The following is a 27,496-nucleotide window of genomic DNA, read 5'->3' as shown; positions in this document are numbered from 1 at the left end:
TTGCTTTAAACCACATCTGCTCCTTAGGTAGCTTGTTTAGCACTAAAAATGTATATGTTTATTTGACCAAAAACATGTGGTTTTAAGTTTGCTTCCCTTCACCCTTACGAGCTGGGTTCTGACATCTGCATAAAACAAGAAAGCCGTACCATAAATCTTCTGGATGCCCTGCAGGTCGTCCATGGGCAGTTTGAAGTTGTCAGTGTCCATGTACTGGTAGAAAGGAGCCATGATGGCCGTGGGATCATTGGAGTGCTCGAGGCCCAAAGCGTGACCGAGCTCATGGACCGCTACCAGGAACAAATCGTTACCTAGAAACAGACAAAGAAAAAAAGAGAAGATAGAGCGGTCAGTGCATTGCTCAACAGCAAAAATGTGTTTTGCAGCTTGAACAGATGAGTCAAAGTTCTGGTCAGTTCTGGGTTATTGTCTGTCACCTTGCAGCTTGTCAGGTTGCACCTGTTCAAGTTGGAAGTGCAACAGTGGTTCCTTCACATTAAAGCCAAGTCTGCAGAGTTTTGTTCTGGGTTGATTTAAATAAACAGGAGCCTTTGTGAGAAAAGTTCCAGCTTAGTTCTTGTTAAGAACATTAAATTGTCTATGTACAATCCCAACAATTAATCCAGACATATGTGAATGTGCGTGTTATTGTAGATAAACCAATAATTAATTTACGCAGGGGGTTACATAGCATGTGAATTCCCTGACAGAGCAGAGAAACCCCTACTCTCTGTCATTAGTTTTGAGTCGTTGTAAGATAGTGAATGTACCAGGCTGACCTTATGACCCAGAAACTTTCTGCAGACCCAACAGCCAGACCCCGATTGTACGACACTGAGATATCTGGGCTTTTAAGACAGTCATTCTTCAGCTTGCGTCACCAGCAACCAAAACAACAACAGTAACCCCTCCTCCTCAAGCTCTTTTATATTGTTTAGCCGAAATGTCAAATCCAATCAATGAAGAAGCTCATTATCATTGTGGAGAAACGCGTTGGTGTACAATTAGGGTTAGACAAATACGTCTGGTCTTATTTATAATGGCACACTGGTTGTCTGTGGGAAGCTGGGAAGCTGACTCCACTGCGACATTTGAAAAATGTCACTGCTGTGATTCATTCAACTTTTGCCATTACAACATTTAAAGACACTAGACACTGGCAAAAAAAAATATCATTCAGTGAGTTTTAACTTGTGTTGGTCAATGGCTAAAAATAGGACAGAAAACTTTGAATTTGAAGGTTGTCCCTCTGATGCTCTCCCGCTGTCATGTCTCTTCAGTTTTACCCTTCCCCGCTGTTCTCATCACAGCGAGAGATGCGTCAGGAATGAAAAAGAGCATCACTTATTCATTGTGATTCCTGCTAAAGGGGCGCACTTATCTGCAGCAAATCTGTCACATGAATAACACATCAGCAGATAGTGACGGTGGATCAGCTCCTTTCTGAGCTGCAACAGTACAATACTTCAAAATCAACTACTGAGAAATTGTTTTAATTGGTCTTTGTGAAGGATTTTTGACTTTGTAAATATCAATGAGTCTTTAAAAGGTTGATGTAAAGTCACAGGTCTAGACAGACTCACAAACAGCATTAACAAAGCAGCGCTTTGTGGAGAACACATCACATTTCAGCAGCATCCTTCCGATGAAAATTGACTGCTCCGAAAAGTCCGCAGAAATACAGACACTCACAGGCACAATGAATGCAAAGTTTGTGAAGATAAACTTCACAGAAGATAAGGTGAGGCAAAGAAAATAAAGGAGATGCAGAGAAGAAACAGCTCAGTGATTTAGGATCCACTCGTGAAGAAAAACAGGGTTTCACCCGTTGCAGCACAAAACACTTCATCAGCACAGTCCAAAGTGCTTGATGAGGTTTAAATGAATAATTCATTGTGTAATTAGTAAACACACATATCGTTGGTAACAACCGGATGGGATTTCAATTTAATTTGTCAAATGTAAATACGTAAAAAGTGCAAGTTATTTTATAACTTCAATAACCACACTGTGGTTATATGCCTCCACTATCTAGTGCTCAACCTAAAAGGAATTAAATAAAAGCTACCAGTGTATTCATTGGCGAAATGTGAAGTATCCCTACATTGACCCAGTTTCCCTGATGTATCATATTCACCGCAACATAAGATCACGGTGACCTTGAACTTTTACCACCGAATTCTAATTGATGTATCTGTGTATCCAAGTTAACACTTCTAGTAAATTTGAAAGGATTCCCTTGAGGTGTTACCGAGACATCGTGTTCACAAGGTGACAAATGTGTTTTGTGAGGCCACAGCAACGTTGATGTTGCTATATCTAATCAAATCATCCTTTTATCCAACAGCACGTTTTCTTCTATGCATTCTTGAGATATTGTGTTCACAAGAATATGACAGACAAACAACCCCGAAAACATAAGGTCTCCCACAACTGACTATTGCTTGCACAGAGGCATGAACGTGTCCATGTCCTGATGTTGCAGATGCTGCATTCACATCAGCTGGGTGAGTAAAACGAACGCCTGTCTCCCTCCCTCAATCTCGAGTCAGCCTCCTGGGGCCATTTGAGGTCATTGTTGTCACTTCCTTTCAGTTGCTTATGTAAGTCACACTGTGATAGACAGGGACGTCCTGCTGGCCCCCGGGGCCAAAAACACATCCATGTGTACTGCCTGGCTTATTATCAGCTGGAAGGTAAACAGAGGCTACAAGGGAAAAGGGGAAGAGAGTGGATGTGCAGGCAGACAGCTAAGGGTGAAAGAGACAAAGAGGTGATGGTGTACAAGAGAGAGAAAGAAGTGAGATATAGTCGAGAAACAAAACAACGGGAGAGGGAGGGAAAGAGGAGTGGGAGGAGGAATTTAAAAGAGTAGGTAAACACAGAGATTAAAGAAGATGCAGTAAACGGAGGAGTAAGGGCGTGTGGTGCGATAGCTGCAGGAGGAAAAGGGGGAGAAAAACAGGATGATAAAGAGAAACTGAGGCAAGGAAAGCGATAAGACTCAGGTCTACTTGTTATCTTGTAAGATGCTCCAGTGTGCTTGCCAGCACAAAAGATGGAGATGATGAATTATACAACCGCAACCTTTGACCTCGGCATTTGTTACACCAATCTCCTGTCAGTGGCCCTATCTCAGCCCCAAACACAGAAACATGCAGCAGATTAGGCGGGAGGTAGTTTACAGTTGAAGGGCAACAAGTTTTTGTGACAGTGAGTCCTGTATTTTTCACAATACAGTGTTTCTCCTGGTTTCAGCAGTAATTCAGTGATAGGATAACTTTATTTAGTAGTAACAAACCACACAGTTCCAGCACTGTTACATGATTGTAAAGTATTTTCAACGATCACAGCAGCAGCCCACGGCAGCAGCGGGCTTGCCGACACTCTCCTCAGGACAGGTCAAGGTTGCAGCTAATGAGATAGTGTGGCAGTGATGAAAGAAGAAAAAAAAGTAGAAGAAAGATGGAGTAGAGAAGCTGGAGGAGGAGAGTCGCTGGAGATTTACGACCAGACATACCTCTCTCTGTCTTTCCCCACAGGGCGTGGCAGTAAAGTAAACGTTGGTTGTTATTAGAAACCAGAAAACTCTTACGGCTCTTCATCCGTAATTTACCAGCTCCCGGCACATGCCGCTACGGTCCATCTGCCGGCTAGGGGCCCACGTGACATGGGGAAGACGGAGGATTCGGCCATAAACTCTCACACACACACACTGGCCCACAAATCAGAAAAGGGTCCCTGGACATGGCTGTTCAATTGCTGTAATAGCTTGGGTTGTCAGCGCAGGCCTCCAGGGGCCTGTAAACCTCACTGCTTCCTCAGTGTTTAACTAAGCGCCCGTGGTTTGCTCAATACAAGATGTCAGATACAAGCCTGGGTGACGAGAAGGCCGTTCACCTGTTGCCTTTAAAAAGGCTTCCCTCATGTTTCTGATGTTTGTTTTTTTTTATCCCTCTTGTGTCTTTTGTAGTCCAGAGTATGAACCAGCAACACTAGCAAGGGGCCTCTCTCCAGTCAGAAGCTCAACAACCCCTAATAATAATACCTTTTTTGTATAGCACTTATCTTAACAAGGTTACAAAGTGCTTCACAAAATCCATGGCAAAAATGAATGAATAGAAATAAAAGATATTCAATTGAGTTGAATCTAAGGTGCCAAATCATAAAATACTAAGGTCGAGACCTTAACATTTTTACAGTTCCCACAATGAGCAATAATTTTGGTGACTGGAGAGAAAAACACGCTCATCCCCTGGAAGAAACCCGTAGCAGAACCAGACTCAGTGTGGGCGGTCATTTGCCTTAACCAGTTGGGGTCAACGGAGAAAAATGGGGAAGAGAAGAGACGCAGGGGGGAAGGGGGAGAGGGGGACAGAGAGACCAGGAACACTTGTGTAACCATTATATTTACGCTCTGTCAGACTGGTTGTTATATTGACAATAATAATCTTCAGTTGTTCATTGGTTCATTACCTTTATGCCTTTTTAAACTAAACAGCTATACTCTCATTGGCAGCAGAGTCAAAGGCTGTCCTATTTGAGAAACTACATAAAATATAGTTGCAATAAAAGTAAAAGGAATTAAAACTTTGAAAGAAGAAAGTATCTTCAAATCAATCCTGAATATAACTGGCAACCAATGCAGTGCACAATGATTGAATAATAAGCATCGGAATTATTGTCCGAAAATCAATGCACATTAAGCTAATGTTAAATTTATGACCTGATTTCGGTCTGTAATTCTTAATTTGGCTTGATATTACTTACGACCTCTTCGTAGAGACGTCTGCTGGGCTTTTTATACTGACAAGGACGCCAAGCAGAGTTGAACTACTCCTACTCCTCAGAGACTCCTACAGCCTTTCTTCAGAAGACACAGCCCCGACTGTTACTGCTCTTAAGCCATTACGGTTGTTTTGTGTCCAAGTGTAAGCAGGCATAGCCGCTCTCTTTGTCCCAGTTGTTTCCCAATGTTCAGCTCTCCAAGAGTCTAGCACCCCCAACATTCACAGATGGTTTTTGTGGTAATTTCATGAATGTTACCTTCTGCTTTTTGTTCGTAAATCAGCTGGGCTAATATTTCCCCTGGCTTGGAGGCACTGATGTATGATGTAATGTCTCATGAGCCTCCACTCTGCAAACATGAAGTTCAGGAAGCGAGAGGAAATTCTTATTTTACTAAGAAACCCTTTTGTTACTGTTCCTGTAGAGTCTCAGTGTGATTAAATAGAAACTGGAAGTAGCGGAGCAGCTGACGAGTCCCGATCTTAAACAAATGAAACATGAAAAGTAATTGAACAGCTACAGTGGAATGAAAAATGGTATTGGTTTTGCAATGAGCTATTATACAACTAAGCCAGTGCCACTACTGTAAGGGATTTGACCATCACTGACTGAGCTCAGTGGTGAAAAGAAGGAAGCCGAGGAGACCTTCACAACACTGACACAGTTTTTCTCTGAGCCGGTACGTTGTCAGAAATCAGACCGAACTTCGGCCCCTGGGGAAGGTGCAGATTCAGTATGTGAAGTCCAGAGAGGCAGTGCTCACAGTGAAATGGTGTGTGAGTCAATGAGAGCTGTGCTGCACTGGATCTCAGCCCAGTGGTTCAGTGCCTGGCTCAGAGGGCCCCAGGCATGCATGCATGCACACACACACAGTCACCCACCCACCCACCCACACCCACACCCACACACACATTTAAGGAGCTCTGCTGGCTGTCACTCCAGAGCTGTGTAGCCGTGCTCAACAGAGCGTCCACTGTGAAGACAGCAGCCAAAGTACAACAGCGTCCAAACACAGCAAACCATTTGGTAGATTTCACCACAGTAATTTCCAGACACCAAGGTGCCGATTCCGGGAATTTTCATGACCAAGCTGGACTGAAAAACATAGTTTCATCTTTGTTTTTTGTTGGCTATTTAAATTATGTGAAAAAGAAAGTTTTTGGAGTTTGTCACAGTCACAATGAAACAAATCCTCAAGTTAAAGAAGTTATGTCTGCAATGGTTTAGCTTTCTGCTAACTGCTAACAGCTTACTACCACTTAAATTTCTTTGTTCATATGGAGGTTTTTCTAGTCTTGATGACCACTCAATAGCTTCACAGCACAGTTTTACCATTCAGCCACTCACACACACATTCATACAGTGTATCTATGTATCTATAACACACTAGCCGCACAGTTGTCTTGCCCAAGGACACTTTGGCATGCAGAATAGGAGAGACTGGGATCGAACTAGTGACTGTCTGCACCCAACGGTCTGACAGTTTGTTAACCAGAAACTTCAAGAACACAGCAATTATATAGAAACTTCCTAGCGTAGACGAACTGGGAGCATCTGAATAAAAGCCCAGTTCGACTGTCTCTACTTCCATCACAGAGATAGTTTGATTTGGTCAGATTAAGGTTGTCAGGCTTATGGTTTATTTTTTACAACCTGTCTCATGTGAGAAAGCTCCAAGAAAGTGAGAGTGAAATCAGCTAAAATTCCTTGACTCAGGATTTTTCCTCTATCGCTCTAGCAGAAATTTTGACTAAGCCGCAGTTTGTGTGGTTAAGCCTTAACTCTGCAGTTTCAGAGTCAGCACCATCCCCTTCCCACTGAGGTTCATCATTTTCTCCGGTCTGTTGTTCCACTTGCTTTGCTCTCTCCTCTCCACTTCCATCCCTTCTCTCTGTGCCCTCGCTCCAGGCTGTTGACACTGGTTCAGCAACACTTGTCCCATTGAATCTATCACACTGAACTCTCCCAGCTTCTCGGGGTAAAAAGACACAGCTGATGGGAGCAACATATGCCCACTGGAGGGAATATTTACTGAGACTGCTATAGACGTTGCCAGGGATCCAGACATGACGTCCCTTATTCTTGTCGTGTTTATCTCTGTGCAGCACCTGGACGCGAGCCAGGGTGTGTGTACATCTTATTGTGATCATTTATTATTAATAATGCATTTGCAAGAGTTGTTGTGTGCAAGTGTGCGTATAGCAGTTCACACATACATACACACACATACAAACACTCACACTCCTGCAGCTGCATCCATTTGTAAACTCAGCTGGTTTCAGTAAACCGGAGGACGTGGAATTAGTATTCTTTGCGAGGAAAACCTTGTACGGATCAGCGATGTTCAGTTTTAAAGTCTTAAACAAAGACTTTGATATCGGGCAAAGACATTTTCACATGTCCTGTTCCTGTTATCTCTTCATATTTGACATGCAAACTCCAGATAATGTACAGACCAAATTTCCGTATTAAAAATGTCTTTGGTCGGTTACCTCTTGCTCATTGGCCACATTTTTCTAAACTCGGGATGAGATAAATGCCACCACATGTTCAGCTGTGGGCGGGGAGACAATTGGGACATGAATGAGCGGATTTCAGTTTTGTAAAGTACGAATTTTTTCTGCACATTGGATTTGTTACCGTTTGTCGTTTTGATATCAGTATCAATATAAATGCCACAGACACTATGGCTATATGTCACTGAAGCTACATGTACAACACTGATGCCAACATGCCTACCTCTACCTTTATATACAAAGTAGACATAAGTTACACTAGTCATATTTCTTGAAAACTGTTAAAGTGTGTGAGAAGTACCCTCAGCAGAGTTGTGTACACTTTTTGTTTGCTAAGGATTATGGGTACAGGGTTATGAGAGCATCTGACTGACCGGTGGGAGGGCAGGCCTCCCCAGGTGCTCGATTTGTTTTCGCTTGTGTGTATTCATGTGTGGGGGCGGAAGAGAGCACTGCCGCCCACGTGGAGGTTGATGCTGCCGTCAGTAGGCAGCCGTCTATTTCTAGTGTCAGCCTGGTGGGAAGGAACACACAGTGATATCTCTGCTTTGTTTCTCTTCATTTCAGTGCTTCAGTCTGAAGGCAGGGATTTAGAAGCCTTATCTTTCTCCACAGTGAATGGTTATGTCACCATAAAAAAAAATTCACATACAATAAACAAATTGTTAAAGGTGCTTTGTTTAACCAATTAAACTAATTAAACACAAGGCTTTGGCGGGTTTCAACAAGTTACATTTTTAAGCATCTTTTAAATCTTCTTAATATCATAATGAAAAAAAAAAAGCATCAATGTCGAATAGCATATAAAGGGGAATCAGGTTCCAAGAATGACTTACACTTCCCCATAAATGAAGATAAGGTGAAGTAGCTGAATAGGAAACCCTGTACACACAATCAAGTCATGTATACACCTTTATCTAAGTGTTAGGTGTTTTACTCAGAAGGGGGCCATCAACTTAAATCATATATATATATATACACGATGGAAAACAGATTACAACAATTATTTTTGTTTTGAACAGCCTGTATGTTGCCTAAGAGAAAATAATTCTCCTTAAACTATGTATAAGATCATATCACTCAGACATAAATTGTACAGAATACTATATATTGATATATTATCTTATATATCATGGCATTGTGTAGTATCTGATCTTTTGATCTATTATGGAGCACTTTAAATAATATCATGGTGTTACATCATGTGTGGTCCATTGTCACCCTGCATCCCTGAGATAAGCTGCCCAAGGTAGAGTGTGTGTATGTGTGTTTGTTTTCTCTGCTGTTTTACCCCTTGTGTCCTCCCACAATTTATTTTACTTACAGTAACTCAACCATCAATACTGCTCTTACCGCTGCTCGAATGGAGCCATGCTGCACACGTCCTCATGCTGCTTCCAGTTAAAGATAAGGATCACCTGATTGTGCCCATTTATTTTCTTTTGGAGATATGAGAGAGGAAGAGGTAGAAGCAGAGGAGACAGAAGGACAAAGATAAAGGAGGACAGCGACGGAGTCAGGAGGACAGAGAGAAGCTGAACAACATGAAACAGATGGAACGTGTTACTTTCCTGGACTGACCTCTAACTGAGAAGCAGCTTGGAGACATAAAACCACGATCAGATTCCAGTCTTAATCGCAGTCAACGTTCCGCTGAATGGCTTTGTCCTTTATGCAGCTTCACCGAAGAAGCACTTAAACGAGGCTTGGACTTTGCCACTTATCAGACCTGCTCCCTGACCATCAACTTAACCACACAAAGTCACTCTGAAAAAGATCTGGGCTAAACAGAGATGAAGTATGAGCTCATGAAGATAGGGATCAGACAGAGAGGATCCGATGATGATAGCAGCATTGGAGAGGTCTCCAATATGCCCAAACTTTTATGGGCGGGCATTAAAAAATATGTGAATCAATGTACCAATCCAATACCACATCTTCAAATTATATTAGTTTCATCCAAATAAAATGCAATTTTCTTTTACCGGAAATCACTTCTTCACTGCCGCCAAACAACGGTTTCACTGTCAGTTAACTGACCGACTTGCTAGATTCATTGTTGTGTATCCTTATATTCATTTAATTGTGTTAACCCTAACCCTAACCCTGGGGTCAGACAAAGAATCAACCAGCAAACTGAAATTCTGAAAACAGAGCATTAAATCCAAATCTATATTCATCCTTAAATCCATTTTTATTCACAACAACACATGGTTTCCTAAGAATATCAGAGCCACATCTTGTAAAAACAAGCCTGTGGTAAATGCATTGCAGGAACACTGAGATTAAATGCACATTTACTGGATCCCACAGCAAAGCTACCTGGCAAAGGGCTTTGAGAGGCAGCTGCAAGATGTAGTGTGTGCAGCTGCAGCACGACACGGGGCTGCACAGTCATCCATGTCACATCTGCAGCTTTTGCAAAATGCTGTGGTTTGACAGATACCCGGTACCAGGAGGAGAAGTAGCATTTTAGCAAAACTTGCATTGATACATTGCCTTCCGGTTTGAATTAAGGGTTCTTGGCCCATAAAGACACATCTGAGCTTCTCTGCCCTCTTACCACACCCAATCTCTCATATCCTCTGATCAGTTGCTACATGCTGCTCTTTGGTCGAGGCTTAAGGGGAAAGGTGAAGGTGAATTCACTGTAGCTACTTCTAAGGGTTGTTTTTTATTTTAATTCTCTTTCTTATTTTATGATACTTTGGTCATTCTTGTATTTAGCTACATGTCTTCTTTTATTCAAAAGCACTTCAGTCAACTGCAGTTGTCTTTAAATTTGCTTTGAAAAAGAACTTCATTTTCTTTGTCTTGAACGGTGCTTTGGAAATAAATCGAGTCTTGCGCCACCTAAACCCACTGAACTTGACTGAGAGTGAGCGTGAGAGAGACCAGGGAGAGACGACAACTGCTTCCTCCTCATCACCCAGTAGGAGTAGTAGCCTAAAAATAAATCTGCAAGGACACCATATGCTCAACCCCTCAGCCTCCCTTCCCTCTCCCCGACTCTAACGTCTCTGATTTTCTCCTCTCTTTTTTCCATCTCTTCCATCCTCTGTTTTCTCTCGTTACGCTACCCACACTCGACAGTCGACTTCCACCACTACAGAGCAGAGGATTGATGTCCTTTTATTATCTGCTGGTAAAAAAAATAAAAGGGAAACGTCTGAAACGACGGTAGCTTTAAATGTACAATCGTTACGGGATTGGATGCCGATGATAAACCGCTCTGCAGATCGATGCTAGGGAGCCGGGCTTTCTCTTATACGACCATCAATCAATCAGCTGATCAATGTCCAGCCTGTCCTGACATCCCCTCCCTCAGCCAATCATCACTCCGTTATTGAGCCCCCTTTCCACCCTATCCACTGTTATCTACCCAATCTCTGGAAACATAAATTCTTGGAGTATTTTTCCCTCCTGGTGACACTGTGTTTTTCTAACCTCTTTGGTTCATTCTGGGAGAAAGGGTGAGGGAAATAATAAAGCCCTGGAATCTTTCATTTCCTGTGTATAGGTCTGGCCTGCATACTGTGTTATGTTACATAGTTTTCACTGATACTACCGGAGGCTGGAGGTCCTTGAAGGCATACCAGGCCTTATAAGTCACCCTTGGGTGAGACGGGGTGTTTGTGTACAGTCACGGTATGTAGTGGTGATGTTTTTTTTACCCTTTAGAAATCCATTGAGCCTCAGTGTATGTGAGTGTGTGTGTGTGTGTGAAAGTCAAAATGGAACCCGTCTTATCTGTTCCTGCGTGCATCGCTTTGATTTTTCACAAAAGAAAACACAGCGGCGGCAGCCCACAAAGATGACCTTGTGATAAGGCACCCGTGAGCGTCTAGTCGTTCGCTTCTTCTGTTGTGCACAAATGGAAAACTGTCAACAACAAAAGAGAAATCCCCTTTCTGCTAATCTGCTCCTTTTCAGAAGTGGTTGCTGCGCATTGAGATCTGATGAAAAGACAGTTACAGACTTTTTCCTATCCATTAGCATTCACACCAAACCCCTCCACAATCCTCCTCTGTCTGTTCTCCAGCCCACTGAATCCAGGTGTTTTCATCCATCCCTTCAAACGTCCATCTATCCATCTGACGGGATACTGGCTGATCACCCATCCCTTCACACTCCGTCCCTGTCGTCTCTCAGGGTGCATCATCCTGGCTAACATCACAGTATCACCATCCCTTTCTATTGAGTTTTCATAGTGGGAGGGGACAAATGAAATGTACAAACACCATAAGATCTGAGGAAACCAGGTCATTTATATAATGTGGCTGCAATTTTCTGTCTGAATATTTCCAAGCCCCAGAGAAACGGAGCCTGACAGGCATTTCGTTTTTGTGTCTGAACCCGAGCCAAGCCCAAAGTTTTTCCCAATTACAGGCACGTGCAGCATGAAAAAACGACTACATAACCAAGCCAACGTGACTGAACCCAGCCCAAACCCAGAAATACAATAAACATTTATGTCCAAACCCATTGGGACCCATCAGGGCTCAGGTTGGGTATCCCTATATTTTGCAGGAGAGGATATTGGTGGACCACCCACCCCAATAAGCTCATTCCCTGTCGTCTCTGGCATTCTGGGTAATATCGCTGTGCAATCCAAAACACAATGTCTGTCTTCTCACAGTAAGATGAGGCAACATGAGAATCACAAACACTTAAAGTTCTGAATACAGATGAGATTCTGTCTTCTTCTGGAAATGTATTTCAGTATGTTGGCAAAGACCTATCTGATACCAACATTGTTTGATTACCAGGGAAGAAATCATGAAAACAGCTCCCTCAAGCAAAAAGAAACCCCTCAAAAACATTGTTTCATTTCAACAATGATTGAACAAGTCCTTTCCTTGCACTGGAAACACTATTGTTTTAAAACAGCATCAAACGCTGACACACACTTTGTAGGGAGCAAGAGAGAGGAGGCCGCTGGGAAAGAGAAACAGGCAAATCTATTATAAAAAAACATCTAAACACTTTTCACCTGCTAGTGCTCTGAGCTCTTTCCAGGCATGATATGTTGTACTTGTTTGTCATGTGTGGTGTGAGTATGGGAGTCTCCTGTCAACTTGTATGCATGACTAATCACAACACGGAGGAGAGTGTGTAACAGAGGCGTTGACTCCGGCTGGACAGAGGATGAACTTGTGAAACTATTGGTGGTGGAAGGGCAAAGAGCTGTGTAACCACTCAGTCACAACTCCCCAAAGGTTTGACCACGACTGACAGACATTGTCGTCCTCATCAAACCACTTAAAGACCAAGACAACTGTGGTCAATATTTTCTTTACACAATCAAATGGAGACTCTTACTTTAAATTGTCATCGATCTGTAGGTGACTAGTAGTTTGCTGTTCGAAAAAATTTGCCAATCTGAGCTTCAAGATGAAATAAGCAGGGCTTTGTGTTTGCTGATATGCATTAATATAAAAACTCATTTTACAGAGTAAACAACCATTTTACTGTCTTGAGTTGTCCTTTTTTTTTTTTTTAGTTTATGGTCAAACTGTAAAATATCAAACCTCAATCATATTTATGAAGGGCATCAACCCTAAAATAACTGTTGGGCCTTACTCAAAACCTGAGATAATATGACCTGAGAATAACAAGTGAATGGAAACTGAGTCTCCACAGATAACCTGCCACAATTATCAATTAATCTGCACATTATTTTCTCAAACTTGACTTCATATATTATCTTTGAGAAACCCCAGATTATGGATTCAAATGTCAGATATCCAATTTAAAATGATTTAAACCAGAAAACAGCAGAAGTTTGTCACATTTGAGAAGCTGGAACCAGGGAATTTCTGTTATTTACGATGATTTCAGCTGCCCTGGCATTAAGTAGTGAAATACCTGTGCTTGCAAACTGAGGATGTTCAGACGACTAATGGAGATTGTGATCACTTTGCTATGATCATGATGCCTACAGTCGAATACACTCAGTTTTTTCAAAGCAGCCGAAAGGCGAATCCTGAGATGCAAGTTGTTTACATCAACATTTTTCAAAGAGTTCCTCTGATGAGATGCATCTTACTGATGTTGGCTGTGCAGACATCACAGTACTCTCTCCTGTATATGATAAAAACATCAAAACATACAGAAAGGCTGCTGAATATCATTTATCCAAGTCTCTTAAAATGCCATTAGCTAATCCTAATAAGAGCCTCACTCTGCTGCGTGGGCTAAAATAACTGTGGAGTAATCCACTGTCCTCAAATGTCTCAGTGTGTGTGTGTGTGTGTGTGTGAGTGAGTGTGTGTGTGAGAGCCCTTTAACAAGTGTATGTAAGTGTAGGAGTCCACGCAGTAAGCGAATAATCCTCCAGCGTGCATCAGTGATGTCACCATCCAAAACAATAACAATAACATCTTTGGCACGATGCTGGCAGCAGTCGCCGTGACGACTGATCCTTCCCGACAGCAGCGTCGGGGGATTAGGTGCGACAGGGACGGGCAGCTTATCGGACAGGAGCTCATCTCCGGTGTGTGCATATCTTTTTTAAAATCCATTAAAAGGAGGCCGAGGAGACAAAAAGAAAGACAGATGAGAAGATGGAAAGAAAAAACAGACACAGAGACAAGATGCTGTTCTGGGAACGTTACATGACTCTGGGCTGTTACATGCACAGAGACACAGGGCCAGTCACAGATGGATACAAATCCCCAAAACAAGGTGGACTGGATGTATACGTGATCTTTATCTACCTCTGTTGGTAAATATTTTGAAATAAATCTAAAAGTCAATGCAATCCTATATAACTCTAGCGATATACAAAATGGTAAGGCTTTGAGTAAAACATACAGCTGACTCTACAGCCGACTCATACTTTCCTGCATACCCGATTGTTTGGAATTGTGAAGGTCGAACTTAAGAATAGCAGTAATACATAATAAAATGAGGCTGGCTACTGTCATCACAGAAATGTCATTGTTTCTTTAAGCCCATGCTATGAAATGTTATGATCAGTCCGTTATAAAATAATTTAAATGATGTTCAGAGAAAAATCCAATAGATTCCCAGACTAAATTTATGTGAGAGATAAAAATATGATCGAAGATGTTTGTTGTACAGAAAGAGATTAAAGGGAGATTTGTCTCAACTGATGGCGTGAACTTCTTGAACAATGCTCAAATAAATTTAAAGATGATAATTTACAAAAGTAATTTTAAGGGGCTGCGAGTGAGAAGGATTTTGTGTGGCTGGATACATTTGATAGGGCTCAGTCTTAAACTCCATCAGATCCACACACACGAGGGGACCACGGTTAAAACACAGAAAGGTCCATAAATACCGCCGTTCATTATGCCACCTCGACAATCATGGAGAGTCTACGGTAGAGGGACCTGCACGACACCAAGAGTGATCAGGAACCAGCCCCCCAATCTGGACAGAGGTAGCAGGGGCTGGTAACATCTCCAAAGAAACAGTGTGGACATCACCAGTTTGTATTTCTATACTCGGAAAGAAGGCCCAGCACATTATACACACACACACCAATGAACCACTGCACCAAGCAGACTGTAGGATAATAAGTTTGCCGCATCAGCTCTTTTGCAGCTTAGTTTTTTTTTTTTTTTTTAAACCATTTTAAACCATTTTCTGCTTATTTCAGAGTTTTAATGACTACTGCAGTTTACAGAGTTGACAATGTTGACAATGAAAATAAAGCCGCGCAGCAGACTCGTAGATGTGTTTGTCAAAATGGACGAGATTTCTCTGTCTCACTAGTGCAATGGACAAGGTACTGTAACTCTGTATATGAATTCATTTTAAGTACTGACCTCGGTTGGAGAGCCCACACTGACACATGACTTTGTTTAATACAGGTTTTACACTTTAGAGAGTTTTTTGTTGTAGCTCTATAAAACCATCACACTGCCAGTTTGGGTGTGTTGAAGGGACAGCCGCTTCCCAGTCCTCCGAGTCAAAACAACACAAGCCGTGTGTGCCTCCCCACCCGCAAGTGTGCAAACGTATGACGCATCATTAGTTTACTTTGCTTATTGTGTAATGCAAGCTGCAGGTTTGATCAGTTCCATCCCACAACATGCGTTCAGAAGTTGTTCACAACATGTTATCTGAGCCAACAAAAGTCCCTCTGCTCCTACTCAAAACTCAGCCTTACACCGAATTTTCCTCATGTCTATTTCCAAAGACCAGTTTACGACAGCTCCCACTCATCTCCTCTCTCCCTTCTCTCCCTTCTCTCCTCACCATACGCTCCACTCTCCAGCTCTTTCCCTCTCCAGCTCACTCCCTCTCCCTTGAGCTCTTCAACCTCCAATATTTGTCTAGAGACGCTCTGCCATTCTCTCTTATCCTCGCTCTCTTTGTGAGGGATTGTGAAAACACCCAACGTTTAGAATCTCAGGGATCCTGTGTCCAGTCAAAACAATGAACCAGGCATCAATTTATTAATCAATTATTGAACTGTAGAGCTGCATAAAAAATGTAATATGTGACAATTCTTCAAACCCAAAGAAATTCCCAATTTTATATAAGGTGACAGGATGTTTAAAATATACTCTTTTAAATTTTTAATAAAGTCTACATACATGGCCCAACATTAGTGTGGACAGGGTGTCTCTGTCACAGTCTTGCTGCTCATCCTGCTCCTTCCCTCGGTCTCTTTCTCCATCTCCTCTTTGACAGAGCACAGGGTTCACAGGTCGAACTGGGAGCTTACAGGCAGAGATCTGTTGAAACTGATCACAATACTCAACAGCTGCTTAACATGCAATCCGCGAAAAAGGCATAGGCCATAACATCTCATGTTTACATCACCCCAACACCGTCGTCGGCTCATCACCACAAACTCTCTTGACATCTTTGTCGGTATCCTTTACGGGTGTGACACCACTTTCTTTCTGTGTCTCAGGGATCCCCTGCTGTGTTCATACATCGACTTCTCCCTAATTTCTAAGTACGTCATACTAGGAGGCCAGGCGGATAAAGTCCGGAGGGGCTGTGGAGTCCAGTGCACGTCTGAAAGCAGCTATTCAGAGCCTGCTGAATGCTTACACACAGCCTGACAAGCTGCAGAGCTCAGGGGGTAAATCACTCAGCTCGGCCACAACTGATATGATTACTACACGGCGCAGAGAGAGAGAGAGAAGAGAGAGAGAGAGAGAGAGAGAGAGAGAGAGAGAGAGAGAGAGAGAGAGAGAGAGAGAGACCTGAGCACCAGGACTGAGTAGGAATCATAAAGAGAGCTCTACCAGCAGAACCAATAACCAGCAGAACCAATAACCATCAGGCTTTTCAGCAGCGAGTGTTCCAGCAGTGGTTTTCAGTCACCTGTCTCTCAAGTGTGTGATACAGCAGTTAGACTCTGTGTTCATCAGTCCAGCTGTGTAACGCCTCGCGGTTTATCGCACAAAACACAACTGGGTGTTGACAAAAGGCAGGTGACTGATATCTAATGGCTGTACCTGAGCGCCTTTACCAGAGCAGTGAAGCTGCTGCTGCTGCTGGTGACTTTAAAACTCCGGCGTTACACCACAGTTCATCAGAAGTGCCCACAGCATCACAGTCTGTAGTTCAGCGAGGGCTGATGCCCTGTTATATTTATAAGACATCCTCTCCTTCCACATTTACCACAGTTTTAGTGTCTGTGAGGGTACGATTGACTTTGTTGACTGAACTGAGACAGACACCTGAGGGGATATATGGTCTAGATGTTTATATACTATACTATACTTTCATATGCAGTTCTTTTCAAAACCCTAATTACGATCTGACATCGCAGCCAGCTCCCTCAGCGATTGGTTAGCTGTGAGCCAGGGTTTGAACGTCTCTCCCAGTTTCCATCACAACTAACACAGATCATCGCACTGAAGCCATGACACATTTCATTCAAATGTTGTTTTTTTATTTGAAATGGAAATAAACTGCATCAGTCTCTGGTTTATTCAGAAGACAGGGAACTGAAGCAGAGTTTATTTTAGGGAAAACAGTCGTCTACAACATCTAATTTATGCACTTTGGGTTCAGATAAGGCTGTAGTCAGGTCCAGGTTCTTTTCAGGTCAGCTTCAAGTCGGGTACATGATGGGTTCAGGTTGTTTTCAAGTCAGATTCAAGTCGGGTACATGATGGGTTCACACTGCTTTCATGTCGGGTTCAGGTCAAGTTCAGGTTGTTTTCAGGTTGGGGTCATGCCAGGATCGAGTCAGGATCCGGTCAGGTTCAGAGAGTTCTCAGTTTAAATGAATGTCAGGTTCAGGTCGGGTCCAGGTTCTTCTCAGGTAAAGTTCAAGTCTACATGTTGGGTTTGGGTTGGTTTCAGGTCAGGTTCAAGACAAGATCAAATTGTTTTCAGGTGATGTTCATCCCAGGATCAAATCAGGTCAGGTTCAGGTAAGATTTATGTCGGATGCAGTTCAATTTCATTTCAAGTTCAGGTTGTTATTAGTTCAGGTTCATGTCTAGTTCAGATTATTTTTGGGTCGGGTTAAAGTCTGGTACACATTGGGTTAAAGTTGTTTTCATGTTAAGTTTGTTTTTTGGGAGGGATAGGATTCAGGTCAGATTCATGTAAGCGTTCATGTCGAGTACACGTTGGGTTCTGGTTGTTTTCATGTTGGGTTCAGATCGGGCTCATGTCGGGTTCAGGTTATTTTCAAGTCAGATTCAGGCAGGTCTGTTTCCAATAAAGTCCAAACCTCTAATCATGGCCTTGATGCAAAATATAATTATAGTATCTATTCTAAATTGTCAGAAGTTCCATTCTTCGCCGACCTTCATTTACAAACATGTTGAGCAGCGTCCTATGTGCAGCCACAGTGACACTGATAATAATTTAAAAAATAGCCGGTGCTTACCGTCATGGTTGGGGTTTCCCAGTGTCCACGGCTCATCGGAGTCAAAGTGCGTGTCGCCTCCTATTCCCGGTCCAGGGAAGTAGGCATGAGCAAGGAAGCCACCTTCGCCATCAAAGGGCGAGCTGTCCCCATGGAATCCTGAGGCGAACATGATGGTGATGTCTACGTCTTTCTTGGTCCTCTCCAGTTCGCTGTAGGCCACAGCCTCGAAGCGCAGCGGCGTCACGTTTTGCCAAACGTCAAAGGCTCGTCGAATGGCATCGTGGGTCTCCTCCGCGCCCACCTTGGGCGTCACGTTCTTTATACTGCAGGGAGAAGAGGATGGAGAAGTTATTCTACCCCATCCAGTGTGATCTGAATTTAGTTTTCCCATTTTACCTCCATGATAACGTGACTTGTACTCGGAAGATATGTTAGTTATAACTCCAATAACTGTACACACTGGCTGAAAAGGGCAATACTGCTGCTTGTCAATCTACAGCCTCACACCGCGCCAGAAAGAAATAAAGTTTGTCCCTATCGCTGTTTTCTCTCCACACTGCCATTTCACGCTCAGACTGTTTGCCAGCTGAGAGCTAAATGGAGCGATTTGTGAGAGAAAAACAGCTGAGTCCTTCCCCGCCGGTCGACTTGCTGCAGGTGTGGGGAGGAATTTGCCTCTGGAACGTATTTTCTAATTAAGGATTATCAACAGCCCAGCGCCTGCTGAGAGCCCCAGTCTGGCTTTGGGCAATCAGGAAAGCCTCTCTCCATTTTATTCACTCCAAAAATATCCCAGTGTCACGCTCTCGCGTTCTCTACGGGATAGAGGTAGAGGTCTAGTTTACATCCTGCAGCTCAGACACTCGCAAATTCACAATTTGCTGCGTGTTGTTGTGCTGGTAGCTCAGAGTCTGACCTCGGAGGAGAGTTTGTTGGCTGATTGTGTGAATTCTAACTTCTGATATTTATTTATTTTTCTTTACTTCTCAGGAGTTTTAACTTTGGAAAAATAAATATAGTGCTTCTAAATCAGCCCCAACATTTATTTTTAGATGTCCTAGTTACCAAAACCCAAATCTGTCTTACTTGACAGGTTATTGACCATTTTAGTAAATATAATTTAACTTAAAGTATGCTGGAGTAGAGACCATCATCCCTGCCGCCTACATGTTAATGGATGGGACATTGGCCAAACCATTAAGTCAAACAGTTTTATCTTGAAAGACGGTTTTGCTAATTTTAGCTAGTTCTTAACACATTATTGTATCAGGTCTTCATTTTACCAGTGTTTAGATTTAATTATTTGATGCCCTAAAACCAGTCAAAACATCACGACTCATAATTAGTCAAGAGCATGTATTACTGGGACTTGCTAAATTGGCTCCATCCGTTGAACTACAGCACAGATTGGTCTGCCTGTTAAATGGATTGTATTTATGTGGCTTTTTTTATCTACTCTGGGAATGGGGAAGACTGGGATTGAACCACGAACGTTCTGGTTAGAGGATGACCCCTTCCACTCCCACAACAATAAACTCTGGCTCTGAAAGCCAAGATGGAAGCATTGGTTTTACAGGACAGTTTAGCTTCATTTCATATTCATGTACAGTCTGTGGTCTACCCAACATCAACGTCCAGTTTTTGCCGGCTTGTTGTTAACTTCAAATAAAATAATTAGCTGTAAGTGATTTTAACAGTGTGTCCTCGACTGGTGATGACAACAATAGATGTGAGCAAAAAATCGTGATGGGCACTGTTAATCCTTAAATCAAAGGAGTCAGCTTAAGTGCTATGTGAATATGCTGGTTGGCTGTTGGGTAAACTGGTTCTGCCTGATTGAGGCAACACTAAAACAGTCCTTCTGTGTTTTGAAGTCGACGGAGACACACAAAGTACGAGGCTGTCTTCAAATGGACACCAGCTGAACCAGAGAGAGAGAGAGAGAGAGAGAGAGAGAGAGAGAGACAGAGACAGAGACAGAGAGAGAGAGAGAGAGTCCAATTGATGGAGATTATTGAGACAAAAATAGAGAAAGGTCTCTGTGAATATATGTCCTGTTATAACCTTACTCGACAAAAACACATGCAGAGAGAAGCAGCTTAAAGACTAATGGACCACAGGAAATATGGTCCTTCATGTTTATGAGGTGGCAGTGATTCCAGATGCAGCTCATTGTAGAACCTGCATGCAGCGAGAACAGCAGACATGCCGGAGCTAATTAGTGCCTCCCAACAGCAGGCACTGTATGTGGCTGCATAGAAACGAGCACACGCCTGGGAGACCATGCATTTGTTATTCTTTCCAAATACCAGCATTGTTTTTTCAAGGAATATTGTTTGAAAGAAGTTGGAAATGCAGACAGAGGCAAAGGCTCCGACCTGGATTCAGTTCGAGAGGTTTGCCTCAGCCAACGCAGTCACCGGGAGGGAAATGACTGAATCACAGTAAACACAAGCATAAGTGTTGCTGCTCAAAGTAGAGGAGCAGCTAGTGGAAGTATGCTTCCTACCCTCAGCAGCCTGAGTTTTAATGCTGAAGACTTTTAACAAAGTCAATTAAAACCAATAATAAAACCAGCTAATAACGGTATCAAGTTTAATTATCCTGAGTCTATTTGAGCCTGTTTAAGCCACTCTACAGACATCGAAAGGGAGAAATGTCCTGGCAGCTATACTATTACCCCCCCACCCCCACCCCCCTGAAATATTAAATGCTCGAAGGTATCTTTTTACTAATGGGGCATTTCTCTGCACACTCAACTAGTGAGTCTAAAACCATTTTTTTTAACTCCGAAAGAATTCCAGAGAATCAAACAAATCTTTTTCATTTGGTTCAGAAAAAAATCAGTAAAGATTTTAGATGGAGAAGAAACCACTGATGGAAAAAGAAAAACCTGAAGAGTATACAGTGTAATGATGTAGTGTAGTGGGAAATGAAACTCATTTTCCTAGAAAGACAAAAGTTTTTCATTTGGATTCTTCAAGGCTGCCATCTGTGACAGATGGGCACTGCAACAACTCACACTTTTTTCATTTCCCTTTGTAACACAGTGTGTCGGCCATTCTTGGAAACATCCCAGCAATCAACAGATAAATCAAGAGAAACATTTTTGAGGAATGTTTCCATGAAATTAGAAGGAAAACACAGGAACTGTAAAATAAACGTGCTGCATTCTCTACCTCCACTCTTCTGCTCCGAGATAAAAAGGAGCAGCTGTAGGCACATCTGACTGCTGACTGGAGGCCAGGCACACATCCATGTCCAACACACACACACACATACACATCCTATTACATAACCCTAATCTGTCAGAGAGCACCCTGTGCCCTCCACTGGGGTTTCCTCATCTCAGCTCATCTCTTTCTCTGCAGCTGCTTCTCTTCCACAACTCTTCATTTCCACCAATCTCCTCTTCCGCTCTTCATCGCGTTGCTCGGCTTGTTTTCCTCTTTTCTTCAGACCCGCGTCGTCACTGATGAACCAGGAGCTCACGAAAACTGCTTCCAAGCCGAAACCCAGTGTAATATTTTACAGAGAAAAATGCAGTGGTATACAGTCATACTTCAGCTGTAGGTCACTGATCCACTAGGTTATATGTAATGCTGCTTACACATTTATCCTCAAGGCAGAGCAGAAATTAAAAAAAACATTTCCACTTCTTAAGGATTATCCCACGAAACATGGAGCTTGGGGCAGGCGACAGCATAATAGGTATAACATATTACACACGTTGGGCCACTGACCTCACAAAATATTATATAACTGCAGCATGTTGTCCTATACATTATTAATCATGGAGCTGCATGCCACAAATTATGCCTGTGAGTCATGAAATTGCCGATGATGTCTCTGGTGCACGTTTCCTCTTTTCCCATTTGTGGGACATGTTTTGTTGGGGATAACGCTGCAGTCGCAGGGTTTAAAGAACATGGTCTGTGCTAGTGTTATAAGTTATAAGGTCTAGTTGAACATTTGCTTGTGTAGCTTTCTGTTCATCATATAAGACTGAAGCTGGATGACTGTGTGTTCAGAAGCTATTCTCTAGGAAAAACACGTAAATCCACAGAAATGGCCTATATAACTAATAGTTATATATCAGCTGGACTGATTTTAAGGGGACTGCTGGGCCTTGGCGGAGGTACGCGCGCTATTGAATGCCATTGTAGCTGTGACAGCAAGAATCATAATAAACCCACCTGTATGTGATATGTTTGTGCTGCCACTTCTGTCCTGTGAGGGCGTACCGCCGTTTCCTGACACTGAATCTGGACGCACCCCCTATCTGGTCGGGAACGCCACATCTGGGCTTCTTCATCCACCTAGAGGAGAGCGGAGAGGAGGCCATGATCAGCACTGAGTGTATATCCATTGTGCTTCAGGTATTATCAGCAGCAGTGACGAAACCAAATGGAAAGATCTAATCTGCTGCCATTTATGAACAGATGCAGACCGTGATCATTCATTTAAATCTCTCTGTACATTTGCACTTAAGCTCTTCCGAAGGCTAAACACAAAACATGCCCTTTCACATATTTCCTACAATGCACACACGTACACGTTGATGAATTCATGTAGAGAAAAGACGCCTCACCTTATCGTGGTATCGCTACTTTAAAAAAGAGAAGCAGAGGGGGAACAGAAAAAGCAAACAGGTGCAGAGTTATTATCAGATTCACTCAGTTTCAGCCCAGTGGTTGGACAGATGTTCGTCTGTGTTCACACCATCAGCCACCACATTGTAAAGTTACAGTTCAGTGGCCAATTTTGACTCGGCGCCACTTGTAGCTCGGATGGTATATCAGTGTTGCTGCAGATAAATGTCAGTGAACAGGTAAAAGGACATCTGGGTAAGAGACCCCGGGGTTAAAATAGACTGAAGCCTGGGCTCTGTTTGGTGTTTTCAGACTCGTCTGTGCTCACATGTACAGTACTTGTATAATAAATGAAGCTTCTCATTTACAGGTTTTCCTTCTTCCGTTAATTAGACGATGGAACAAGAGACTAAAACAGTTATTTCATAACCTCGACGTCGTCTGACAGAATCACCTGAAACATGAGTTTAACACGTCCGCTGTCCTGTGATTTCATCTTCAGAAAGAAACACAGGTGCTGAATGACTCATCTAACCTCACCTCATCCGACCAATTTGTACCTCTAAATAACACAAAGGCAATAATTGACCAGACTGCATAAGCTATTTCTCTGATCCACTATTACTCAGTTCACTTCACATTTCACCTCAGGATCCCTTCTTTGCCTCTTTGGGCTGATGTTTTGATGGTTCAACCCGACATCATAAAATGAAATAGTCATTTGTTTGAAAGTCTATCCTGACATGCAAACTGAGATAAGACACAAGCACTAAGAATGATGATTCGAGCTCTGTGGCATCTGTGTACATTTACATTTAACTGCTGAAATATGTGTCTGTTTATGCGCATTCACTCAATAACTGGTAAGTTACACAGTAAAATCTTCAAAGGTATTTTTAAAGCAGCGTGACTCACTCTACAGTGTGGCTGTCCAGAGTCCCTGTGATGTTGAGGCCGTAGCGGCGCTGCATGGCAGCGATAGCGGACTGCATGACTCGGGCAGAGCGCAGCACTGACATTCGGGGGTCTGCTGCAGGGAGGTATCCATACCTCTGGAGCCATGCCTAGAAAGAAATATGAAGACAGAGAGAGAACAGTGAGACACTGAAGCAAAGGATTTACAGGTCAGACCATAGGAGGGTGAAGTAAGTTACAGGTGAAAGGAAGAGTTCAAGTTGAAACCATTAGCTTAGTCAGGGTTTTTCCTGGCTGAATATTAGGAGGGGGTGGTACTGACTCAGCTGACGTCAATGGCCACCACAATATGAACGCGGATCACCACATCATGAACTTTTCCGAAATGAGTAAAATCTTTCTTCATGGCTGAGTGCATTCATAGGAAATGGTAGGAGTCACTTGTTCCTGAAGTAATTTCCAAATAGTCCCAAGTTCACTTTTCCATTCTTTAGAGGATTGAGCTATAATTCATTTACACATCAAACGTTTGAAATATTCCAACTTTGCTGCTGAGACATCATGCTCTAAATCCCACAATACCCATTAGCCCTATAGCTGCTCTTGTCATGCAGCCAGTCAGAAGTGTAAATGGAAGCATCTGTGATTTAAAAAATTGTCATTGTTTTTCATAGAATGTGGATCCACAGCTGCCGAAATTTGTCAAACTGAACCAGATTTAACAGTTAACTGATTTAAGCTGCATACGCTGTTCCTCAGTTGTCTCCAGGCGTTGGTGGCTCGTGTGACACAATTCTAAGCTCTGTGATCGCACATCTCTAGTTTCTATCTACGGAGCAGATATTTGTTCCTGCAGCCATTGATCATTTATTCTGTTGATTGAAGCAGGAGAGATTCATGTTGATCCAGATTGTGAGTCACCAACATTGTCAATGGGAAAAATGAACGAGAAGCAGCAGCGTTTGGAGTAACTACTCACACCTCACTTCTCTGTTACCAGCCTGTGCTGCTTCACGGTGATGACATTTTTACACAGGTTTTGTCAAATAAACAAACACGATTTAATATGTTTATAAAGACTTATGTATTTCACCTGTACTTCACAGAGCCAGACATCTGTCTCATCTAAATCTATACAATAAAAAGTGAAAGGTGGGAAATCAGTCACAAGTTTGATTCTGACAAACATGCTGATTAAAAATGTGTTTTGCCACCAAAGTGCCCTACAGCAAGGCACTTCACCACACCTGGTCCAGTGGGACGGCTCAGTGCAAAAGTATGAGTCTGCAGGTTTCCAGGTGTGAATTTACCATCATCCGCTGAATTTCCCTGACTCAATGAAAGGTAAGAACTACTCCCTGTTCTGTGCAACAGCATTTTAAATGTCATCAAGAAATGACTTGATATGAGAGAGATGGAGATATATGCAGAAACAAGTGACTGATCTAAAGACACTTTATTCGCATGGACATGCGTGTCAGGGAAAGGGCACGAGCAGATAGTGGGAAATCTCTTTACCAGTTTATAGAGCAGAATGTCATCTGTTATCGTGTCATTTGGCTTGTCAGGGAAAAGAGCTTTAGTGTAATGGAGCTTTCAGATTCCCTGTAAAATCCTGCCAGGGGGGAATCACAGCTCAGGTCTTGGGACCAGTCGGGAGACAAGAGGGATCATCTGGGTTTTTACATACAAAACAAATTGGAAAAGACCCAGTCCATCCATATTTTCTCCCAGTCTTCATCACCAGAAATGGTCAACAGATTCGCAAACTGTGGAATCTCGCAACACAATGCCAACCATTTAAAAGACAGGAGCTAAATTATATTGGTTCAAGTGCAGAGAAAGGACTCAAAAATAGTGGTCTATGTTCTCAACGAGCTGATGAACTCAAGGCTGCCAGGATGTGTTTGCCTCAAACCTTCCTTATTCTTCATTTAGCAGCACTGTGCTGTGAAATCGGAGCGCTATTCTTGTCCAGAGTCTTGTCGAGCTGCTTCTGTCATGATGGAGGCCTGCTGCTCCGGATAGCACACACACAGAGAATGAAATTCACAAAACAGCGAGGGAGGCATGGCGAGAACGCAATAAAAGACAAGCCATTACCCAGCACTGGAACAAATGGGAGTCTGCAGCTTCCATCTGAGCCTCGTGTCGGGCCACAAGCAACAATCAGCTCTGTAGAAACCTGCTATTTTAAAAAAAAAGGTCTGGTACATCTGAACAAGAAGACCTTTGTGATATTTCATTCTGGATGCCCAAATGGCAAACTCACTGTGGGGTCGGCTAACATTCAAATTTAGAAGTTAAGCAAATACGTTTCACTTCTGATTGTGTCTATGTGGGAAGCCCAGGCCTATTCACACTGTTAATACACTTATAGAAGGGAGGGAAGTGGTTGAACAGGAAATGTACATCACTTATTGGTAAGATAAGAGAATTAGCATGATTGGCACAAATTTAAATTAAATTCCAATAAAGGAAAACCTCAAAACTGTGATATCATATATTAAACTGTGAGTGTGTACTTTTGAGAGATATGCTTTGGTTAGCATAGCTTAGCTTAAGACTGGGAGCTTACTGAAGGAGCTTGTCTTTCTCTGTGTGAAGATTAATTTAACTTTATGCTAAGCTAAGCCAACCTAATCAATTGCCTCCAATCTTCATGCTAAGCTAACCAAACAAGTATATTACAGTCTCCATGGTAAAGTGAGCCGATCCAACAAGCCGATCCAGATCCTCCATTCAACAGGCTAAGTTCACGACAGTTCAACATGTCTACAGGCCAGGAACCAATTCAAAAAAAAAAAATTGAATTGAAACAGACACAAGACCAAATGCTACCTCAGAGTATTTATGACTATATCAAAGGAACTTATTTATGAAGCAAAAATCATTTATACTACAAATGTTACCTATATATATATATATGCATTTCAGAATAAAAACTTGTCTCCAAGAGTCAGATAAAAAGGCTCCATGAGGATGAGGATGTATCCTTCAGTTTGTTATCTCCATTTGACCGGATGTTTCAGCACTTTTCTTAGTGCATCCACTCTCTGCTGCTGTTTGAGTAGAGAGGAAGACAGGAACCTCAGCAGTTTACCTGTGTGGTGACTGTCACCCTGACACACTGTGGAGCAGTGACTTATCACGTCCAATTTCCATCACATTTCTTCACACCTCCCTTCATGCCCGGAGTTTCTCTTCCTTCTGTCCTGCACCTGTTCCCTCCTTCACTGTGTAGACTTTTTATCTTTCATGAAACAGCCTCCATGTTTGTGTCTCTACTTTGTCCCCTTCCTCCCCTTGTGCTCGGTGAGTGTTAATAACTTCATGATGTGTGTCAGGTTTTTACACTGTACACCTCTTTAACCTAAACCTAGCCTTACTCTCATCAGATCCAACTCAAAACCTTTTCTTCCTTATTTCCCCATAAGGTTTGTTTACACATAATAGAATGTGTAAACAGATATGGTCCTAGACATGGACCACACACATCCACACTTTTCCTATGTGTAAGAGTATAGCCCACGATGTAAGCTTGACGTAACTGACCCTTGGTATTTTTCCGCCATCTCAGATCTCCCTGTTCCTCTTTCCTGTCCTGTAATCATCTCTGCTCACATCTCACATGTCCCTCCCTCATGTCTCCTCTCTGACACTGGGGCTTTCATGTTGTTTCCACATTTGGCTCTGCCCTGGTGAATTTCCTGCTGCTTCTAGGGGCAAAAAACACGTACACACTTTAGACGTGGCACTGCATATTGAGTCAAACACAAATACTGTCACTGCTGCCTGTGCAGCAACTGTATGTCTGAGTGCAGACAAACTGTTTTGAGCAGGACCAGAGCAAATTTGCAAGTGAG

The 27,496-nt window shown here is 42.6% G+C and overlaps 1 protein-coding gene across 1 annotated transcript in view; it reads right to left on the bottom strand.

Moving 5' to 3' along the window:
• LOC128425982 (matrix metalloproteinase-16) overlaps nt 1-27,496 on the bottom strand; it is a 63,398-nt gene that overhangs the window by 23,114 nt on the left and 12,788 nt on the right. The window contains exons 2-5 of the mRNA XM_053412830.1: nt 23,631-23,779; nt 22,320-22,442; nt 18,142-18,446; nt 150-311 (exon numbers count right to left, since the gene is read on the bottom strand). Of these exons, the coding sequence (XP_053268805.1) occupies nt 150-311; nt 18,142-18,446; nt 22,320-22,442; nt 23,631-23,779 (739 nt within the window). The remainder of the gene's footprint in view (nt 1-149; nt 312-18,141; nt 18,447-22,319; nt 22,443-23,630; nt 23,780-27,496) is intronic.

The sequence above is a fragment of the Pleuronectes platessa genome, chromosome 20 (assembly GCF_947347685.1).
Source record: "Pleuronectes platessa chromosome 20, fPlePla1.1, whole genome shotgun sequence".
Classification (NCBI taxonomy): Eukaryota; Metazoa; Chordata; class Actinopteri; order Pleuronectiformes; family Pleuronectidae; genus Pleuronectes; species Pleuronectes platessa.
This window is presented reverse-complemented; position numbering and strand designations above follow the sequence as displayed.